Source organism: Emys orbicularis, chromosome 1 (assembly GCF_028017835.1).
Source record: "Emys orbicularis isolate rEmyOrb1 chromosome 1, rEmyOrb1.hap1, whole genome shotgun sequence".
NCBI lineage: Eukaryota > Metazoa > Chordata > Testudines > Emydidae > Emys > Emys orbicularis.
Window position 1 is genome coordinate 334238243 of NC_088683.1, and position 20633 is coordinate 334258875.

Here is a 20633-nt window from a genome sequence, read left to right on the forward strand (position 1 = left end):
TAGCAACATAACTCTTTTCACAAAGATGCAAAGTGTCTTAAAAGTATTTCTGTCACTAAACTATAATCTTTACATAAGACAAAATAAACTTTAAAACCACCGACATATGCCAAAGTTAAACACATTTATCACAATTTGTACCATGCTATTTCTGTAAAGAACAAAGTTAAAAATCTTCCCTAAAGCATTAAATAGATAGATCATTTACAGTAATATTAATGATTTCACCTTGGATATTCAATTACACTAACTCTTCTATACATAACCGTAATGTTGATTTTAATGTGTGCTCCACATGCATAACTGCTTAAAGAGGAGATTCAGTTTATTTTCTAAATAATTATTTACAGCAGTAGTATATGCTCAGAAAACAATTCTTATGCTTGTGAGAATAACTGTTCACATTCCCAGTGTATCAGAAGATCTTAGTGTATAGACATGTGAAACTCTTATACCCTTATGATTGCTCCTTTTCTGTGCATATGAATGTAAAATAATTCTATCAATACTGCCAAGATCTGAAATTGTAGATACATATGACTCATTTTAGTTTCCACAAGCCAACATTATCTCTTACCATTATTGCTTGTTAAAATTTGCAAAAAAGTTAGATTAATCTTGTTTTTTTACCCAAAGTAACAGAAATCCAAATGTAAAGGAAATCTGTGTATTGTGCAGATTTGCAGTCTTCCTAGTGATTCTGCCTGGTCTTTCAGGATCAATGCTTTTTGGGGGGGTGGGAGAGTTTGGGGGAGAACCAACCCTTAAGTTTCTAAACTTTCTTGTTACAGATATAGCCTTATTAGTCATTAGCCAGCCAAAAGAGGTGTTATTTGCCATATTTATCAGGATTGTTAACTCCCATGCCTAAATGTGATCACATACAACACTGCGAATTACTTCACTGCAGATGATAAAATGTATTATGCACTTGCCAATGGGGCTTAGTGTTTGCAGTGCGGTCTGCTAAAAAGCACTGGATTCTCAGTTTGGTCTGAAACACCAGCAGCAGGGACAATTAAGACTAATAACTAATAAACAAGATTATTTTTAAACATCTATTGTAGTCTGGAGAAAAGCAAATTCTTATGACGGCTATTATTTTAGCAAATAAAATAAAATTTTACAATCAGCAGGGTACAATGGACTTAATGCTGGTTTTCTCCATTAAGAAATTTCCCTTGATTTTAAACAGAATTACCTTGGCCCCTGGGGGAATCCTAACCCAAGATCCAACAGTCATCACACTTTTAGAACTACAAATTCTTAATTTTAAGATTCACTCCTACCTACAGGATAAAGCTGTAATGATTGAGAGAGAATTATGTAATTATTTATTAATTAATGCTCAATTTAAAAGCGTGCTGTAAAAGCAGGCAAAAGGATAATTTTAACAGGTATTATTTGAGTGTGAAAAAGTGATTATCTGCATCAGCGGCATGGGGGCTTCTGTAAGACCATAAAACCCATTTCCTTCCTGCCTCAAACCCTATTTAACATCAGAGGTGCAAGTTTAATGGTTATAATACAAGCAGGCTTTCACCCAATCAGAATGCAGGGCAACAGCCAATTTGGGCACAATCCTACTCTCACTGAAGTCAACATGAATTTTGTTTGACTTCAATGGGAAGAGAATTGAGCCTTTTATTCTGAGGTAATGATTCTGGTCAGTATCCATTCCCTGCACCTTTCAAATGACCTCAAGTATCCACACGTCCTAGATTAAAAAGGAGGATACACAATAGGAAAAAGTATTCTTTGAAAAGGACAAGACAAATAGTCTAAAATTGTCTTTCAGCACCTGTTGCTCTCTCCCAAGTCTCTCTGAAGTCTATATGACAATGCAATACTCTGCATTCCCCAGCTCCAGCTCTGCAGTCCTCCTTGGAAAAGGGCAGACAGTGCTTATATATTTAAAAAATAGTGGTCCCCAGAAATAAAGAGAACAGAAATGCAAATGTGGGTCCAGAAGTGCAGAACTACTGTAGGGCACGTATCCACTTCAGAGGACTCATATCTAAAGGAGAGGCAGAAAACCTATATACTGTTAGTGGAGAGAATCAGTACAGACAATTGTGAGGAGGAGGCTGACTGTGTGAGGACATACCTCACCAAAAGCCCAGGACTTAGAACACTCTCAAACTGGTTTTACACAGCTGTAGATCCATTAACGTCACTTACAGTGATGACAAATAAGTTTGATAATTTCACATAGAACTTTTGCTATGAAGTAATAGTGCCATCATCATTAACCAACTGTTTTACTTTGGCTTTGCCCAGCCACTTTGGAATAAAATTATGATTTCATGAGAGAGAGGCAATAATATCACTTAAACATCAGCAGAAATTAAGCATGATAACACATTTTCTTTAAATATTAAACACTTGTTGCTCATCAAGAGCAGCATTAATGCAGCTCTGTTCACTGCTATTGGCAGGGGGTAATCATGGAGATAAGAGAATCACAGAGGTAGATGCAAATTACACAATGAAAAAAAGGTGCAGGATCAATTTAGATCATTTATTTCACAGTTTCTTTAGCCTGAAATGATCTCAGCATAGGGTAAAGAGGGTAAAAGGTGGCAGCTTTGTGAGGCTGGGAAACCGAATATTGGTCTAAAAGGGGAAATGTATACACACACTCAAATTAAGCTTTGCAAAGGAACAATGTGTGGTCTTTGAAAGATTTCAGCTTCTTTTCTTGGAAACACAGTCTTATCTTGAATGAGTACTCTGGCGTGCTGGGCACTCCTGCTTGGAACAAAAGTTATCCCAGTATGCAGGGTCTTCAGGTGCCATAGGAACACCGGTAGCAACTAAATCATCAAAAGTCAATACCTGGAATTGTGGCTGGGTCAGGTCTTTAGAAAAAACCTAAGGAAAATACATTTTAGAGTTAGATGGAAGCATGGACAAATTTCACTCCTCTCCCTCCCCTCTGCCCCAATCAGTTTAAACTGTTGTAAATACTAAAAAGAATAATTTTAAAATGTTCAGATTGATACTGATGTGATAAAAAAATTAACCTTAAATACGTTAAGATGCACAGTAGTGGGGATGCAGATAATATAGTCCTAGAGACTTACATTTTAGTGAATAAAATAAAATAAAAGAATATAATGGAAAAGGAAAAAAGTGCCAGGGAATCTGAGATTCATAGATATTAAGGACTATAAAGAAGGGCTATTTATCCTACAGTAACTGTGGTTCTTTGAAATGTTGTTGTTAGTGTGGATCCCACTGTTGGTGTGTATATGCCTCACACATTAGAGATCAGATTCTTCTAAACAACAGTATCCGTCATGGCAATGTGTGCACCCTGCATCTGCTCATGCTCCCATGGGGAAAAAAAAAATCACACATGGTGGTGATGCGGAGACCATCACTGTGGAGCATGAGTTGGCACCACAACGTTTCTATCCATTTGGTGTCTTGCTGTGGGGAGTAAATAGACCTGTCCCAGAGCTCCAGGGGCACATACATCCGCCGACATACGACTGAATGCCACAAGGAACATCCCTATTATTGTAGACAGATTGGATCTTATCTCAGGTAGCAGTGATTGCAACAACAGGAAGTGGTTCTCATGCAGGTACACTCTGTATGATATGGAGTCTACTGTAGCTCTTATGAAGTCTATCATTTGCAATAGGATAAAAGATTATTTTTATTTTTGTATTTCACTAGGAGGGACAGTGGGATCCTTGCTGTCTCTTGCTGGGACCTGTCTCTGATCAGTCAGTCATCCAGGGAAGGGTAGATGTGACTGGCCCTGCCTTCCCAATGCCTTCACAACTAGGCATTTTGTAATGACTGTCAGCATAGTGGACAGGCTGAATGGCAGTACCTTGTTTTGCTAATGATTGGGCCTCATCTTAGCCATCCATCTAGCCCACAGGTAGTACCTATGTGGAAGTATGCCTTTTGCAAGTCGAGAGCCATGAACCAATTCTCAACTTGCAGAGGTGGAATGATGGAGGCATTACCATCCTGAATCTGAGGCAGCATATTAGTTGAGTCTCCTCAGGTCTAGGAAAGGATGAAGACACCCGTTCTTCTTTGGGATAAAGAACTATGGAGAGCAGAAGCCTCTCCTATGACTCATAGATGAAGCAATGAGGGCACTTCTGTTTGCAACAGGATCTTATGAGAATGATGCTGGGGAAGGGGGATAAGCAGGGAAATGTGTGGAAATGAATAGGGTAGCCGAGGGCAATTATGTCTTACACCCATTTGTCTAATGGTCGATCAAGCCCCATGGAAAGGGACAAAGCAGACAAGGATCAACTCCAGTGTGACTCTCAACACTCCTGTCAAGCCTGTTGGCTTTGTGACTGTGTCAGGTGTATGATGGAGGAGGTCAATGGGCATCTCCTGGAATACCTAGATCTTTTCTGAGGCAGGTACTCAGCTTGTGGCGATGAGAGTATGAGGTCCCTGCTGGGGCTGACACTCAAAGTTTCCGGTAAGGAACCAGGGTGCAAATCCCAAAGGACCTTAACACAGCCTTTGAGTCTTTTAAGGAGTGAAGTGACTTGATGGTTCTTTAATCAGAGAGTTCCATCCTCTCAAAGGACAGGTTCTCGATGGTAGCTTGCACTTCTTGGGGTACCCTGGAAGCTAACAGCCAAGATATCCATCTCATTATGATGGCCATGGCCCTGACCTCATAGCCATGTCATATGCATCCATGGACAGCTGTAGTACCATCCTCACAACAATTTGGCCTTCTTTTATTCTTTTTAGCTACTCCCTGTGCTCCTGCAGGGTGTTTGATAGGAAGGGAGTGACGCACTCTCAGGGGAGCAAGTCATAGTTCATGAACAAGGCCTGGTAGTTCACCACTTGGAGCTGAAGTGAGCTGAGGAGTACACTTTAAATGTAAACAGGTCGAATTTCTTGGGGTTTTTGTTTTTAGGAGTATCTTTTGAAAACCAGGATTTCTCTTGGATTGCAGACACGACTTGGAACCCTGTGTTTGGGTGGGCATAAATATCCTGAAAGCCCTTTGAGGACACCTGATCTCTTTTCTCCATGCACTTAGAGGTGGCAGGAAAAGTGGCCAGGGTACCTTAGCTGGTCTAGTACACCCTCATAGATGGAAAAGGCAATTCTGACTTGAGTAGTTACATTGAGAATATCAAACAGCGTATGGGTCTTCTTTGGTATGACTGTTGTTTTGATGTCCAGGGTGTCTGCTATTTGGGAGAGGAACTCCTGGAAGCATTTGAAGTTCTTAACCACTGGGGTAAGGACTGGTGTCACTGTGTCATGATGATGATGACTCCTGTGATGGAGAAAGGGGTGTGACACTGCACCCCATATTCTTCATAGTGATATTATGTTATGGTTATAGCATAATTATGATGCATTTTATGCAAGACGGGTCATGTGAGAGGTCACTGGAAAAGTTATGATTTGCTGAACACGATTATCCTATTTGTACACGTTTCATTTTTGTATGTGAAGTTAAAAATACTATGTATCTGTACTTCAAATGTAGTTACACCGGGGTAATGTCCACTAGACAAGATGCTTTCAGTCTAGATAGCTGGTTGTGAAGGGCCTATGCAGAGCAATGAGCCATTAGGGAAAACAATAGGCCTTAGGAGAAGCTTATCTCCCACCTGGTGAGCCTTCCTGAGAGCACTCCAGACAGACTGTAAGTAATGGGTGCTATGACTCTACAAGGACATGTGACCAGGCCACATGATTCTTGACTCCATCTTGGGATGTCAGTATTTTTCCACAAACTGATCTGGGAACCAAGTTTTGAAAAAAAGGGTTGGTGCTGGCCTTCCACTATCTCCATCTCCTGATGGCTGACATCAGACTCTGGTATTGGAGATCTGGCCAATGATGTCGTAGAGTGAAATCTTCTTCTCTTTCTGGATGCACAAATGGGGAGATGTGCTCTGAGACATATGCAACAACGGTCCCCTGCGAGGCCCAGAGAGCATGTCATGGGTGTACTGGCCCAGTGCCAGCTGGCCAGCCGGCTCAGTGCTACTCCTGTCTTACCTGAAGCAAAGCATTTGGCAAGGGGGTTCTGCCTCAGGTAACTGGGGTTGCTCTCCAAAGGTGAGGGAGAGGCAACCCTGCTTGAGGTGGGGAGGAGGAGTAAACTGGCAAGGGTGACAATGAGTCACCCTCTTTGAATGACAGTGCCATGTGGTGATATGGCCTCTGCATCACATCTAATTCTGATCATCACTTAGGAGCACTGGATCTATGGGTCTTGGACCTGTCATTGTTTTGGTCATGGATACCAAGAGCGGTACCAGAGCTCCTCCCCCCTATGCCATTCCTGCCTTGGTGGAGGATTTGGAGGCTTTGTCCTTGGAGGAGTGATATTTGATGTGCTCCTGTGCTATGGTCCTTTTGTTGTTCAGAGCTGCACTTATGCTCCAGGAGGGAATGTTTCTTGGCATCACTCGTCCATGATCAGAGTGTAGGCACCAGTTGTGATGTGAGGCTGCCAGCGCACCAAGGTTGACAGTGCTGAGGATGCCAGTGTCCTCTTCACTGCCCGATCCCAGGCTCTGGTGCCTATTCCAGGGAGCACTTTCTGATCCAAACTATTTGGTTCCACTTTGGCAGCTGTCATTTCCTCAGGATCTGAACTGACACACATGGATTGCTCAAGAAGATGCAACTTGAGCTGCACATCCCTGGGCTTGCGCATCCTGGAAGAAAATGACTGACACGCTTCATACCTGTCTGAGATGTGGTTCTCCCCCAGGCAGAAGCAGTAGTGTGGCTAGGAGTGGAAATTTGGGTGGGCCCTGACTTTCAGGTGGACGGGCAATGACAGACTGTGCTAGCTCAGCTTCTCCCCTGATGCCACTCCCTATTCCTAGCTCTGGTACCCCCAGACAAAGGGCTTCACCTGCCAAGCTGGGCACACACATGGGGCAGCTCAGAAAACAGCAAGGCAGAGCTGCCAGCGTGTAGCTTTCTGAAGGATGGGCGCATAGCTCTGTCCTCGATTTCAGGTGCCCAAGCGATGCTCCGGGCCACACTACACCCCTGCTCAGATATGGGTGGGCCTGGATGCTAAGTGGGTGGGTGTACCCCTGGGCAGAAGAGGTAATGGTTGTGTCCATCAGCAGAGGCGATGAGAACATCACAGGACAAGCAGGGTTTGAACCCTAGTGGCTTAGGGTCTGCCATATTAGCATGAAGCACCTCACCCTGCTTAACAAAAGGGGTGTGTGCAGGGGTGGGAGAAGACTTTTTTTTTTTTAAATGGAACGTCCAAATTAATGTAATAAGGGGATAAGAAGGGGACTATAGATTCTTTTCACCAAATCAGTCAAGAAAAGGGTGAGTTTGAAGCTCTGTATAAGTAGTGGGTTGAACACTCACTTGATTCCATCTTTATGTCATGGACATTAAGAAGAGAGGGTTCCGGATGCTCCACCCTTTATGCCCTTGCATGGGAGGATGAAGAGGCACAGGGGGTCATATGTGGCCCCGACCGACACTGCTTTTGAAAAGAATCCAATATCATATGCATGACGCACATGCCTACATGCCATGTGATCCATACCTGAAGGACCATTATGATCATCTATTGTGATCACCTGCATTACACAGACCAAAGAACCTCATCCAATAATTTCTGCAACAGCCTTTAACTTCTGCATGAGCTATAACATCTCTTTGAGAAAGATATTCAGTTTTGATTGAAAGACTCCAGGTGGAGAATCCACCACATCCTTAGGTAAGTAGTCCGAAGTAAGTTGTTCCAATGGTTAATTATTGACCCTATTAAAAAAAATTGCACCTATTTCCAGTTTGAATTTGTCTAGCTTCACCTTTCAACCACTCAATCTTGTTATGCCTTTTTCTGATAGATTAAGGAGATGTCTGTCTATCAGAAGTCTCTCTCCCATGTAAAAACTTGTAGACTGATCAAGTCACTTCAACCTTCTCTTGGAGAAAGAGAGAGAGCTTCCTTAGTCGTTCACCATAAACCATATTTTTCTAGACCTGAAATCATTCTTGTAGCACTTTTCTGAACCCTTTCCAAGTTTACGACATCCTTTTTGAAATGTGGACATCAGAGCTGGACATAGCACTCCAGTAATGCCCTTACTAATGCCATACTCAGAAGTAACACCACCTCTCCCTATTCTTACTAGACATTCCTCTGCTTATATATCCAAGCATCACATTCGCCTTCTTAGCTACAGCACTGCATTGACAGCTCACACTCAGCTGATTACCTATCATGACCCCTACCTCCCTTTCAGGGTAACTGCATTCATGGATACAAGCCCCCATCTTATAATTGTGACCTACAATCTTTGTTCCTAGATACAAGTCCTTTAATTTTGTTGGTCTAAATAGAAACAAAGAGGTGGATTGAGCACCATAAAAGACCATACAACCCCTGCACTTTATCACTGTGATGACAGAGAGATTTGAGACCAGACGCACAAACACCACAAGCTGTGGATCGGGAAGAGTTGTCTGCCCTTTTATGGCTGAATTTTTAAAGTACAAGGCTCCAAAGAGTTGCACTTCTAGGACATCCACTGAAGGTGGGAAAGGTGAGTCAGACCAGAGATGCCACATGAGCTGAATTCTGTTTCCAGGAGGTATGAACCAAATGAAGTTAAATTGGCAGATTAACTCCTTTGGAGGGACTCTGACTAGCTGTTCTCCATGATTCCTGATAGGTAGAGCCATTACGCTTATTATAAAGCTTGTGCTATAGGATAGGGAAAAATGACATTTATGACCAAAATACTTAGTATTCTATTCAAATTGTGTAATGCCATATGAAATTAAATAAAGGAAAGTTATTTTAGAGACCAAAACTCATAACATCTTACGTTGGAATCCTTCTGTACAAATACTTCTGGTTTCCCCAGAGCTACTGCAACATGATGGAGATCATCCAACCGGGTTTCCTAAAAAAGTGAAAATAAGATAGTATATTAATTTTCATTAGTGTATGTCTGAAATAGAATACAGGGATATATATACTGGAATTCAGGGCAAAAACAAGGAGTAATTTAAAGATGGGACCATCACTCATTTAAAATCATCAACATTCACAAGTGAGAAGAAGCCTTCGGTAGATTTGGTCAAAAAGACATAATTCAATAGTGAAAAAAAATCAGGACTCTGCTCCCAGCTCTGCTGAAAATATTCTATGCAACTTTGGGCACACCACTTATCTTCAATGTGCCACAGTTACCCCAATCTGTAAAACTAGGAGGGAGCGGAATAAAAGAGATTTGACCTTCCTGAGGATAGATATATGAGACCTCACTAAAATCAGATTTATAAGGTGCAAAGAATTACAGTCTTATGTCCACTCACAAGAAGATATGGCAAGAAAAGAGGAAGTTACTTACCTTCGTAACTGGAGGTTCTTTGAGATGTGTGGTCCCTACCTGTATCCCACCGTGTGTATACATGTGCACCATGTGCCTGCAGTCAGAGGATTTTGAAAGCAGTGTCCATTGGTCCACACGTGTGACCTCGCTCTCCTTGTGCCTCTGAGTGAGGAGATAAATGGCGGACTGGACCAACTGCTTTTCCAGTTCCTCCTCTACAATGAACTAAAGAATGATCCAAAGCAGAGGGGAAGGAGGACGGGTAGTGGAATACAGATAGCGATCACACATCTTGAAGAACCTCCAATTACTAAGGTAAGTAACTTCCTCCTCTTCTTTGAGTGCTGGTCCTTATAAGTATTCATGATGAGTGACTGACAAGCATTACTCAAGTAGGAGGAGGGTGCGAGGATGCAGGCTGTAAAGCCCTTTGAAGGATCACTATCCCAAACGATGCATCAGTGGAGGAGCCCTGTACTAGAGCAGCAATTCTCAAACTGTGGGTCGGGACCCCTTTTTAATGGGGTTACCAGGGCTGGCATTAGACTTACTGGGGCCGAAGCCTGAGCCCTGCCGCCCTGGGCCAAAGCTGAAGCCTGAGGGCTTTAGCTCTGCGTGGCTGGGCTCAGGTTACAGGCCCCCTGCCTGGGGCTGAAGCCCTTTGGCTTTGCCCCCTGCACCTCAGGGCGGCAGGGCTAGGGCGAGCTCAGACTTTGGTCCCCCCTCCAGGGGTTGTGTAGTAATTTTTGTTGTCAGAAAGGGGGTCATGGTGCAATGAAGTTTGAGAACCCTTGTACTAGAGCATAATGTCTCACAAACACGTGGATGGAAGCAGAGGTACTTCCTGAAGTGAAGTCACTGATGTCTGTTGTGCCCTCATGGAATAAGCCCTTACCCAGTGAGGGGAAGGAAGATTAGACAGCTGACAGGAGAGCAAAATACAGCCTGAGATCCATCTTGCCTTCCTTATTAGTTGGGGTAGATGTAAGCAGCAACACCCTTGATCTCAGTCACTATCCAATGCTCACTAGAATGATTTTGTTATAGTAGCAATGCTATAAGTAAAGGCTGAAATAAGGTTTTTGTTTTACTTTTCTGTCTCTACAAGACTTCTCACTTTTTAAAAACTGTTTGTAAATTCACTTAAATATTTTCATATATTTAACTTCTCCTTTATATATATTTTAAAGGAAACAGTATGCAAAAATACTTGCCAATATAATATTAAGTTTGAAATTGAATAAGATAAGAAAATTCAGTCAAGTTCAGTCAGCTTAACTTGGCCCCTTTACAGGTATGCATTAGAACAACATTTTTTCATTGTTTGATGACATACCACACTGGAGAACAGAAATGCTATTCAGAAAAACAGAATGGACCACAAAGAAGCTACCCATTTTTCTATAACTGTGGAAGCACATATTACCATTTTGCATTACTGCATATATACTGTGAGATGACAAATAGACCCTATTGTAATACATGTGCACAATGGGGAAGAGTTACTGAGGAAGCTTTAACAATTAATCTCTCATTCAGTATGTCCTGTCAAAAAACGTTTACTCAATTTAATCACTTCGGTTGTCCCATTAAATGACTAGGATACAGACACTGATTTCTAGAAACTGGTTTATTTTGTCTACTTAAACATTGTTATCAGAGTAGAGTTCAGAATTTCATAGATTGAAATTTGCAAATTTTGTATTCAGTATCTTAAATTAACTCTGTTTTACATATCATGATGTCCCAATATAAACTGCTAATGCAGAATGAAAACGTTTGTTATTCTAGAGCAGTGGTTTTCAACCTACAGTCTATGTCTAAGATTTCCAAAAGGGTCCGCACCACCATTCAAATTTTTTTAGGGGTCCGCAAATGAAAAAAGGTTGAAAACCACTGTTCTAGAGAGATCCTCAAATTCAGACATTAAATGCTTCACACAGGGACCTGATAGAGTACATTTCAAGACTATCCCAATTTATATGATTCACAAAATGCTTTTCAAGGTGACATTTTTCTTCTTTTAAAAAACTCAAAATCTACACTTCAAAGTAAATTTAAGTATTTATGCTTCAACAACAAATAATACAATTAATCATTTAAAAACTATAGGGCTAAGGTCTAAACCCATATTAAAAATTTATACTTCAGAGTGAAATAAGTATTCAAGTTGTTTGAACAGTGAAGTAGAGATGGCGGGGTAAATTGAAAGTCATATTCACACAGAAAACAGTCTTCTATTAACAGATATGTAGGAATTATGGCACCTCCCACTCTTGGTCTAAAGACTAAATTACTGGCATCTGCTTACCCGCCGTTCTCATCTGTAAAATAAGAGCTTTAATTTTGGCTACGATTAAAATGGAAGAAAAAAAGGCTACCAATCTGCAATAATACATACAACAGTGTGGGAGCTGTAGCATATTTGAAATTTGCCCTCTGGAATGAAAACACCATATTTTGATCCATTTTGCCTACAGTGAAGTGTTATACTATGTTCTCCTGTTTTCTACTCCCTCCTTGAACACAAAACCCAAAAATAAGTTAAGCAGAAAGATTTCTATTGCAGATTTATCAGGCCTCATCATTAGCACACATAGCCCATACTGCTGTAATTTTCTTGGAAAGGTGAAATGGCTAGATTTTATCACCTCATTTTTCCCTCTTTCACTTCCTACATGTCCTCGAGGGGAAAGACTGACGAGTTTAGAACACATGGCAGAATGTATTTATCAGTACCTCTAATCCAGTGGGTCTCAAACTTTTTTACTGGCGACCCCTTTCACACAGCAAGCCTCTGAGTGGGACCCCCCTAATAAATTAAACACACTTTTTAATATATTTAACACCATTATAAATGCTGGAGGCAAGCGGGGTTTGGGGTGGAGGTTGACAGCTTGCGACCCCCCATGTAATAACCTCGCGACCCCCTCAGGGATCCCGACCCCCAGTTTGAGAACCCCTGCTCTAGTCCATTTGGAAATCCCAAATCTAATGCACTGTAGTTTTAAAACAAATTAACAGCAATGTAAGTTTTGCTCAGTGAATACTTGTGAATTTACCATATCTTGTCTGTATAACTGGCTGCTAGTGATGTCCAATGCCACCTGTATTGCCTGTAATATGTATACTTTTCTTATTTTGTTACCTCACTTAATGTATGTGAAGAGGAAGCCAACTTATAGGCTAAATCCTGCCTTGATGGAGGCATAAAACTAAAACTAAACAAAGGTGAATAGGGAGAATAGCAGAGGAGTCCCCCTCTGCAACAGAGCTCTTACTAGTGCAGGTTAGTTTTCGCTTGACAAACCAGGAGATGTGCTGTGGAGCACTATTTGTTGCTCCTCTGAGCAGAAGCAAAGTGCTCCGTGAACTGCTCTGACTGTAGTGTGTGCTGGGGCTTGAAAAGGACCACAACCTGTTGTGTTAGTTGAACCCAACTACCAGCACACTCAAAAATGCAGTTCTACTCTGAGAAATGCTTACATAAAAATGGCACCTTCTTCCAACAGAACTGCTCACTATGTGTATTCTGTTATATCTGATTACCCTAGCAACAAACATTTGTCATTGACACTTACCTGTGTTAGCACAATAATGAGTGAGCTGAATTCTATACCTTCTATGCAATCAGCAGAATTAATATCAGAATTTTTTATTATTTTAATTCAACCCCAACATTGTGTCTCTGCAGTTTCTATCTTGCTTCTAAACACAGCTCAAAGTTCAGAATTTGGCATCACACATACAGTGAATGAAGACTGAAGAAGGACGGTTACAAAATATTTAGTATAGAGCTTTTCAAAATTTCCTCTATGCTGCTGTTCAGCACAGTTAAAAATCAATCATCCATATATCTGAAATGTACATGGGAAATAATCACTACAAAATGTAGAGGTTTTTTCCCTAATGAATCCTTCATTAAAGGCAGATGGAACTGGGGATGAGTACCTGGAGGGGGCACCAAATATAAAATACAAGAACATTTTCACAATTATGGAAAGTTAGAGAAAAAAATCTTGGTTATACTTGTAATTTCTAGCACAAACAATCTTATTGAAATTAATAGGACCAATTCCGCAACAAAGTACTATTCAATTTAAGAATGGCAGAATCAGGCTTTTGTTGTTGTAAACAAATGCTATTGTAACAATTTTTCTCTTAATCCCCTTATTTTTGTTTACTCATTCCCTGAAGAGGTTGCTGTTTCTATTACACATAACATCATTTCTGAATTTACCAAGAACGCTAGAGCTTGATTCAAAAGAGAATTTAATTGATGCTTTTTTTTTTTTTCCCCCTGTGGTTTCCCATCTGTGCAAACAGACGGGTATTCCCCCCTCTGTACTTGAGTTTGGAAGCATTCTATCTTTTCCCACATGCAGAAAGCACTTCAAAAATGTATCTTTAAATTCTAGTTAATAGAAAACAACAACAAGGTGGATAAAAATCAATGATTTTTTATTTTTTTTTAAAGAAAAACTGGATTTAATTTAAATCAGATTTTTTTTACTTTTAAATTAAATACAGGAGTTTTCTTTAAATAAATCTATTTAAAACTGAAGTTGAAACTGACAACTTATGTTAAATCCTATTCATTAGAATACATTAAATAGTTTAAATTAAATAAAAAAATAGTATTAAGCAGTACATGTTTGCTGCTGAAGTTTTAAAGAAGGTCAAACTACTGAACTGGTGGAAGTCACTAGCTAAGCGCCTGGTACCAGAGTTTGCTGAGTGCTAATCCAGCTTTTGATAGCAGTAGCATCTTTTGCAGGTGCAGAAAGAATATTTTTTTCCATTTGAGTTTATTCAGCTAATTCAATTTAATGACTAGTTCATCATTCAAAGTTAAGAAACCAATTGGGAGCTGAAAAAACAGGAAATCTTGCTTTCCTCTTCCATATTATGAATAAAAACTAGGCGTGAGAAAACTAGTTCTAAAATCTTGAAGGAAATGGTGACCAGAAACAATCAGCTAAATTCATTAACTACAGATAATGCTTCCTTTGCTTAATAAATCAGTTTTAAATGCAAACCATTTTTGATAAACCTTTTTATGTACCCAGGACATTTAAGATAATTTTTATTACATAAAACTAAGTGTTCTCTGTGTATTTTTAATTTAACTTGAATTTCTATCCAAACAGTTTGACACAAATCATAAGTAAAAAATTAACTAGTAAATAAGAAATGCATCATTCATCATTTTCTAACAAGTAAATATTAAGAATCTGAATAAATGTAAATTAAGCTATATAGTTGCTTAAATAAATGTATAAGTTCATAATTAATGTATACATGTAAGATATATAGTTGCATAAATAGATAGCATATCCTCCTAGTTAGCACAAAAGTACCAAATTTAGTGTAAAGGCTATATGTGTTTGCAAATAAACATTTTTATGGTTACCAACAAATGAGAATTAACTTTTCTTTGGAAAATAACTAAAAAGTACAAATACAAAACGAGATTAAAATCAATTATTTAAATCAAGGTTTCCTGCTTGTTCCAGAGCAGAATCCTCTGAAGTCCTTAGGCACTTTTAAATGGAGTGTTTATAACAGGTTTCATTTTGGAGTTAGAGTAACAGTAAGGAGCACTTTGGAAATGCAAGTGTAGACATTTGTGTTTTCCACCTGCAGATTTTACTAAGCTTATACTATTTTTTTACACTGGAGATTAAAGCACATAACTTTTACATTTAACATATATCAAGCCCACCACAAAAATCACATCGAGATTGATATATTTATATTTGCTTGTGATTCCTGTGTAGCCCAATGTTGCTTTGTAACAAAATATTAGTTTGGGAACTAATCTCTTCATAGAGCTGATTAACTAGAAACCACAGACTTTTAAACACAGACTTAGTTGGCATGTTTTTCCACACTGGCAATCCTATTTTCAAAATTTTTGGTCTTTAATGGATTTAGTTTTTAGCAATTACATCCTCCCTCACTCTTTTATTTTGAGAAAATTCTTGATTTGTTTCGAGTTTTTGTTTCAAGGGTTTTTTTATGTCTATGAAATGTAATAGAAAATAAATCCATCTCCTTTTTGCATTTGGTACTTTTCGCTATCTAGGAAATATATACCTTAATATTTTTAGATGCTTATTAACTGTACATTTTCAGGATGTTAAAAAATGGTGAATGATTTATTGCTTATTTACTAAATAGTTAACTTTTTGCTCATGATTTGTGTCAAGCTCCATTAGGATGGTAACTGGAATTTAATTAAATACAGAACAGTATATGAATTTATTATAAAACAATATTTAAATGTTTTGGATACATACAATTCTCTTATTAAAACATGTTTCACGTTCACAACTAAATGATTTATTAAACAGAGGGATTAACTGTTGTCAGTAAATTTAAACTGATTTCAGGTCAGCCTGGGAAAATACTCAAATATGCCTAAGAGACTGGAGTTTAAGTTCCTACTCATCTAAACTTCTTGTAAATGAGACCGTCTACTACAGTAACTCCTCGCTTAACGTTGTAGTTATGTTCCTAAAAAATGCGACTTTAAGCAAAACAATATTAAGTGAATCCAATTTCCCCATAAGAATTAATGTAAATGGGGGGGGAGGGGTTAGGTTCCAGGGAATTTTTTTAAACCAGACAAAAGACTGTAGTATGTATGTATGTATGTATACACAGTATAAGTTTTAAACAAACAATTTAATACTGTACACAGCAATGATCATTGTGAAGCTTGGTTGAGGTGGTGAAGTCAGAGGGTGGGATATTTCCCAGGGAATGCCTTACTGCTAAATGATGAACTAGAACTCAGCTGAGCCTTCAAGGGTTAACACATTGTTGTTAATGTAGCCTCATATTCTACAAGGCAGCATGACTGGAGGGAGGGGAGACACCATGGCGGGGGGGGGGGGAGGGAGGAGAGAGAGAGAGAGAGTGTGTGTGTGTGTGGTGCATTGCCCCTTTAAGTATACTGACCCCACTCTAAGTACATTGCAAGCAGGAGGCTCCCAGGAGCAGCTCCAAGGTAGAGGGCAGGAGCAGCACATGGCAGTGGGGGGAGGGACAGCTGAACTGCCGGCACTTGATAGCCTGCTGGGCAGCTGCCACACAGGAAACTTAGAGGAGCGGGGAGCTAATGAGGGGCTGCCAGTCCACCCTGGTTCAAAGCCCCCTCCAGCTAGCTGCAAAGGGCTGCTCTTTCTGCAAGCAGTGGACAAAGCAGTCGGCTGCCAAACGTTATAAGGGAGCATTGCACAACTTTAAACGAGTATGTTCCCTAACTGATCAGCAACTAACAATGAAACAACGCTAGGCGGGACGACTTTAAGAGAGGAGTTACTGTAAATTACTTAGGCTGACCTTTTGTGCCCTAAATCTTGACCTCAAAATTCAGATGTCTTTCCCTGCTTCTTTCTTTATATAGAACAGCAGCCTTTAACTCAATTTTGATCAAAGCTCATGAATTCAGCGTATTTATTTTTATTTAAATGTTTTATGAGATTATAATAAGCAGTTTAGGCCTTAACATACTTCATGTTAAACTCAGATTTTGTTTTAAACCGGTTTATTTTTTTAAAAAAATTTAAACAACAAAATCAAAAATTTTCAAAAAACTTTTGCTTTTTATCCACCTTGAAAGCTGCAGAGAGGTCCAGGAGAATCAGAATGAATGTCTGCCCTTTATCCATCAACAGCAAGAAATCATCCATTTGCACCACTAGTTCGATTTCCATTCCATGCCCTGAATCCAGCTTGTGTCAGGCTAGGATACTGGCTTCACTAAGGTGAACCTGAAGGCAGCTTTTTGCTATCTTCTCTGACATTGCTCAGAAATGGAAGGTTTGACACAAGGCAACAGTTAGGTCCAATGTATCCAGGGTGGGTTTCTACTTGTAGGTCAGACTATTATGTATTTCAAGATGAAAGGGAAGATCCTTCTCTGCATGAGGCACTGGATATTTCAGTCAAGAAAGTTCTGTTTCTTTTGACTTTTTTTGTGAGTAGAAAAGAGATCTCCACTTATTCTTGACTTTATGCTCCCAAGTAGTTTTTTATGATAGGCATTACCAAAGAGAACACACAATTTAAATAAAATGAAAAAAATTAACAAGCTTTCTTTTTCTTCTGTATTTGTGATAAATTATACCAGATATAAAAATGGACTAAACACCCCCCACCCCATGAGAATAACCAGACTATAACAAGCCTTGCTTTCCCAGATATATCTCCTATAAGAGAAAATAAGCTAAGCTGTAATTTCCCTAACAAATATCTTTTCATTTGACAGAGGATGTTGATTCAGTTTAACAACACAACAGAGGCCACAAAGTAAGAAATCACACCAATATGCCATCTGCCAGGTGACTTTTACTTGAATGATTTGAACACCACACTAGATTTCTCACAATTCCATACAACAAGCTATAAGTTAAAAGGTTATTTTAAGAGTTTGTATCGAGGACAACAAATAATTAGTAAATTCTACCATAGCCAAAAGAAAAAGTGAGACCTAGCCTCTATCTATAAAGAAATGGGGCACAGAAAGAAAGAAAGAAAGAAAGAAAGAAAGAAAGAAAGAAAGAAAGAAAGAAAGAAAGAAAGAAAGAAAGAAAGAAAGGAGCTGAGGAGAGAATGGGAATGGAAATCTGTACAAATAGTGATTTTAATTCATATCATTGTGTGTGAGAGACAGAAAAGAAAGCTAAATGTTATGTATTAATAAAGACTGCAATGTCTGCTAACATTTTAAACATAGGTTTCAGAGTAGCAGCCGTGTTAGTCTGTATCCGCAAAAATAACAGGAGTACTTGTGGCACCTTAGAGACTAACAAATTTATTAGAGCATAAGCTTTCGTGGGCTACATCCGAAGAAGTGGGTTGTAGCCCACGAAAGCTTATGCTCTAATAAATTTGTTAGTCTCTAAGGTGCCACAAGTACTCCTGTTATTTTAAACATAATTATTAATTATATTGTTTTTCTGGGTTTAAATTAGACAATATGCTAACAAATTGTTGCTCAGCGTAAAAAATAGAAAAAAAAATACTGGTAACAAGTATTAATTTAAACTTGTTAAATTAATTTAACAAGATGTCATTTAGGAAGTATGAAAAATGCAAGAGGGAAGAAAAAACAACAGAAAAGCAGTGCTTAATTTTAGGCTGGAGATTGGTAGCTGAAACTAACTATTCCTTCTATCAGCATTAATTAAAATTAGATTAACTGGATTAATGGGACTGAAAAGACTAAAAGAAATAGAAAAATAAATCCTCCCCCCCCCCGCCTATTTGAAAGGGTATACTGTTGGGGGTGAGTTAAGGGAAAAGGAAAGATCCCCAGACATAAAACCTACTGGCAATAGTTACAAAATAACAGTCATATTGTGGTACAATAATGAAAAGCAAATAACTGCAGAACACTAGTTACATATTGTTAGATCTACCATGGAAGTAAATATACTACAAAATCGGTCACAATCTTTTCTAAGATTTTTCCTATTTATATAAAGCTCAGATTACTATGAATCCCTGACATAATGACCCTCTGGAAACCAGGACACTCTATACAGTAGGTACAGGTTGGCAAAAGGAGAGTTTTTAAAAAGTGCAAGCCTAAATGTCATTAGAAATGCACAAAACAGTTGTCTGCATGTCAGGAATACAAAGAGGCCAGCTGGCATCCCACAAGGCTTAAAATTATACTGGTACATTCATTCTTGTTATATATAATTAATTTTAAAACAGGTGTATATCAGAAGTTGGCTGTTTACAGCAAACTCCACCCGCACACGTGATTTACAAAGCTGCAGGTAATGTCTTCAAAATGGAAACAGTTCAGGTGTTATAAGAAGTGAGATATGAACTCCTGGTCTCTCCCTCAGCATAGGGAGTTTTTCACGAGGCTAACAGGATATTTGATGAAGAAGTCTGTCTCTCTTGCTCCAGGAGACGGAGGGGAGTGGATCACCAAAAATAGTTGTGGTTTCTTTTTCTCTCTGTATCTATTCATTTTTCCTCCAACCACCATGAAAGATTCTATTAGTGCTCAATGTTTATATTCTAATGTTTTGATCTTCAGGTTTTCAATCAGGTTTAAAACTCCAGTTCAAACTGAACTCTAACACAACCATAATGTACAGTCTGAGATTAGTTATAACTATTGTGATGAATTGAGGCTATATCTGTATAATTTAAGACTTCTGATTTGATATTGTGAAGTTGTATTATGAAAATCTACTGTGTCACGAGTGCCTACATACATGTGGGTCCAGCACAGCTGACAAGTCCTGTAACGTGTATGAACCAGATACTATAGAAGGAGCTTGGGACTTAGGGTATATCTGCCCTGCACGGGACTATTCTTTAATCTCACTCCTGCTATTATGGCAGCGGGACCCTAGTCCAATTGCAGGGCTCTACACTAGTCCTGCACAGGGCTCTAGCTGGGAATATGCCTCCAATTCTGGGTAGACAGACTTGCACTAGCTCTGCTCTAGCTACTGGGCTAGAGATATCCGTGTGGACATAGCCGCATGGGTGGTGACTCGGGCTAGGACACCCGAGCTCAGACCCAGAGGGTCAGGTAGGTTTGGACTTAGGCAGCTAGCTCGAGCTGCTGCCCTTGTTACAATATCCACATTGCTATTTTTAGCATGCTAACTCGGAGGTTATCTGCCTGTTTGGGATGCATGTCTCAGCTGCAGTGCAGCCATAATGCAAGTGACCCTGTTCAGGTGAAAACATCTGGGACAGTGGATGTGCTGCATCCTTAGAAAAATCAGTTTAGTTGATTCCTTTGAAAGGAGAGCAGAAGACAGGAGCAGTGGAAATTTACCAGGAGTAGGACAAAGGAGGCCAGGTGGCCAGAAAGGGTTTCAGATAAAGAAATGTACAGGAGCAGGGGTCAGAAAGAAGGGTGTGGAAGGAAAAAGCAAGGTCACTGAAGCTGGGAAGGGACTTCATGAAGGAGAGAGACCAGCTAGCACACAACAGCTTGCTTGAGCAGACGACACCCAGCCTGCCTGCCTTCCTAAACCCAGATGTTGCCCAAGGACTGACAAAGAAAGGGTGAGATAGAAAGTGAGGGATATTGCTATTTCAGATGTTTATTATTTTGTATGCTCTGTACTCACGTGCTCTAAATAAGTATAAAAGAGCATAAAGGTGTTAAACTCTGAACAAAGTGTGTCTCTGTACATTAACTACTTCACAACCGTTGCATTCCCTAGACAGAGTTAAATTGTGAACCAGAAGTGTCACACCTTTGGGATGGAAATCTGGGAAAGGGGTATC

General features: G+C 39.5%; 1 protein-coding gene across 1 annotated transcript in view; it reads right to left on the reverse strand.

The window, feature by feature from the left end:
* Positions 1-2502: 2502 nt before the first annotated feature.
* The window catches only part of AASDHPPT (aminoadipate-semialdehyde dehydrogenase-phosphopantetheinyl transferase), a 54339-nt gene continuing 36208 nt past the window's right edge, over positions 2503-20633 (reverse strand). Inside the window, exons 5-6 of the mRNA XM_065418372.1 lie at positions 8844-8921; positions 2503-2874 (exon numbers count right to left, since the gene is read on the reverse strand). Of these exons, the coding sequence (XP_065274444.1) occupies positions 2716-2874; positions 8844-8921 (237 nt within the window). The 3' untranslated portion in view covers positions 2503-2715. The remainder of the gene's footprint in view (positions 2875-8843; positions 8922-20633) is intronic.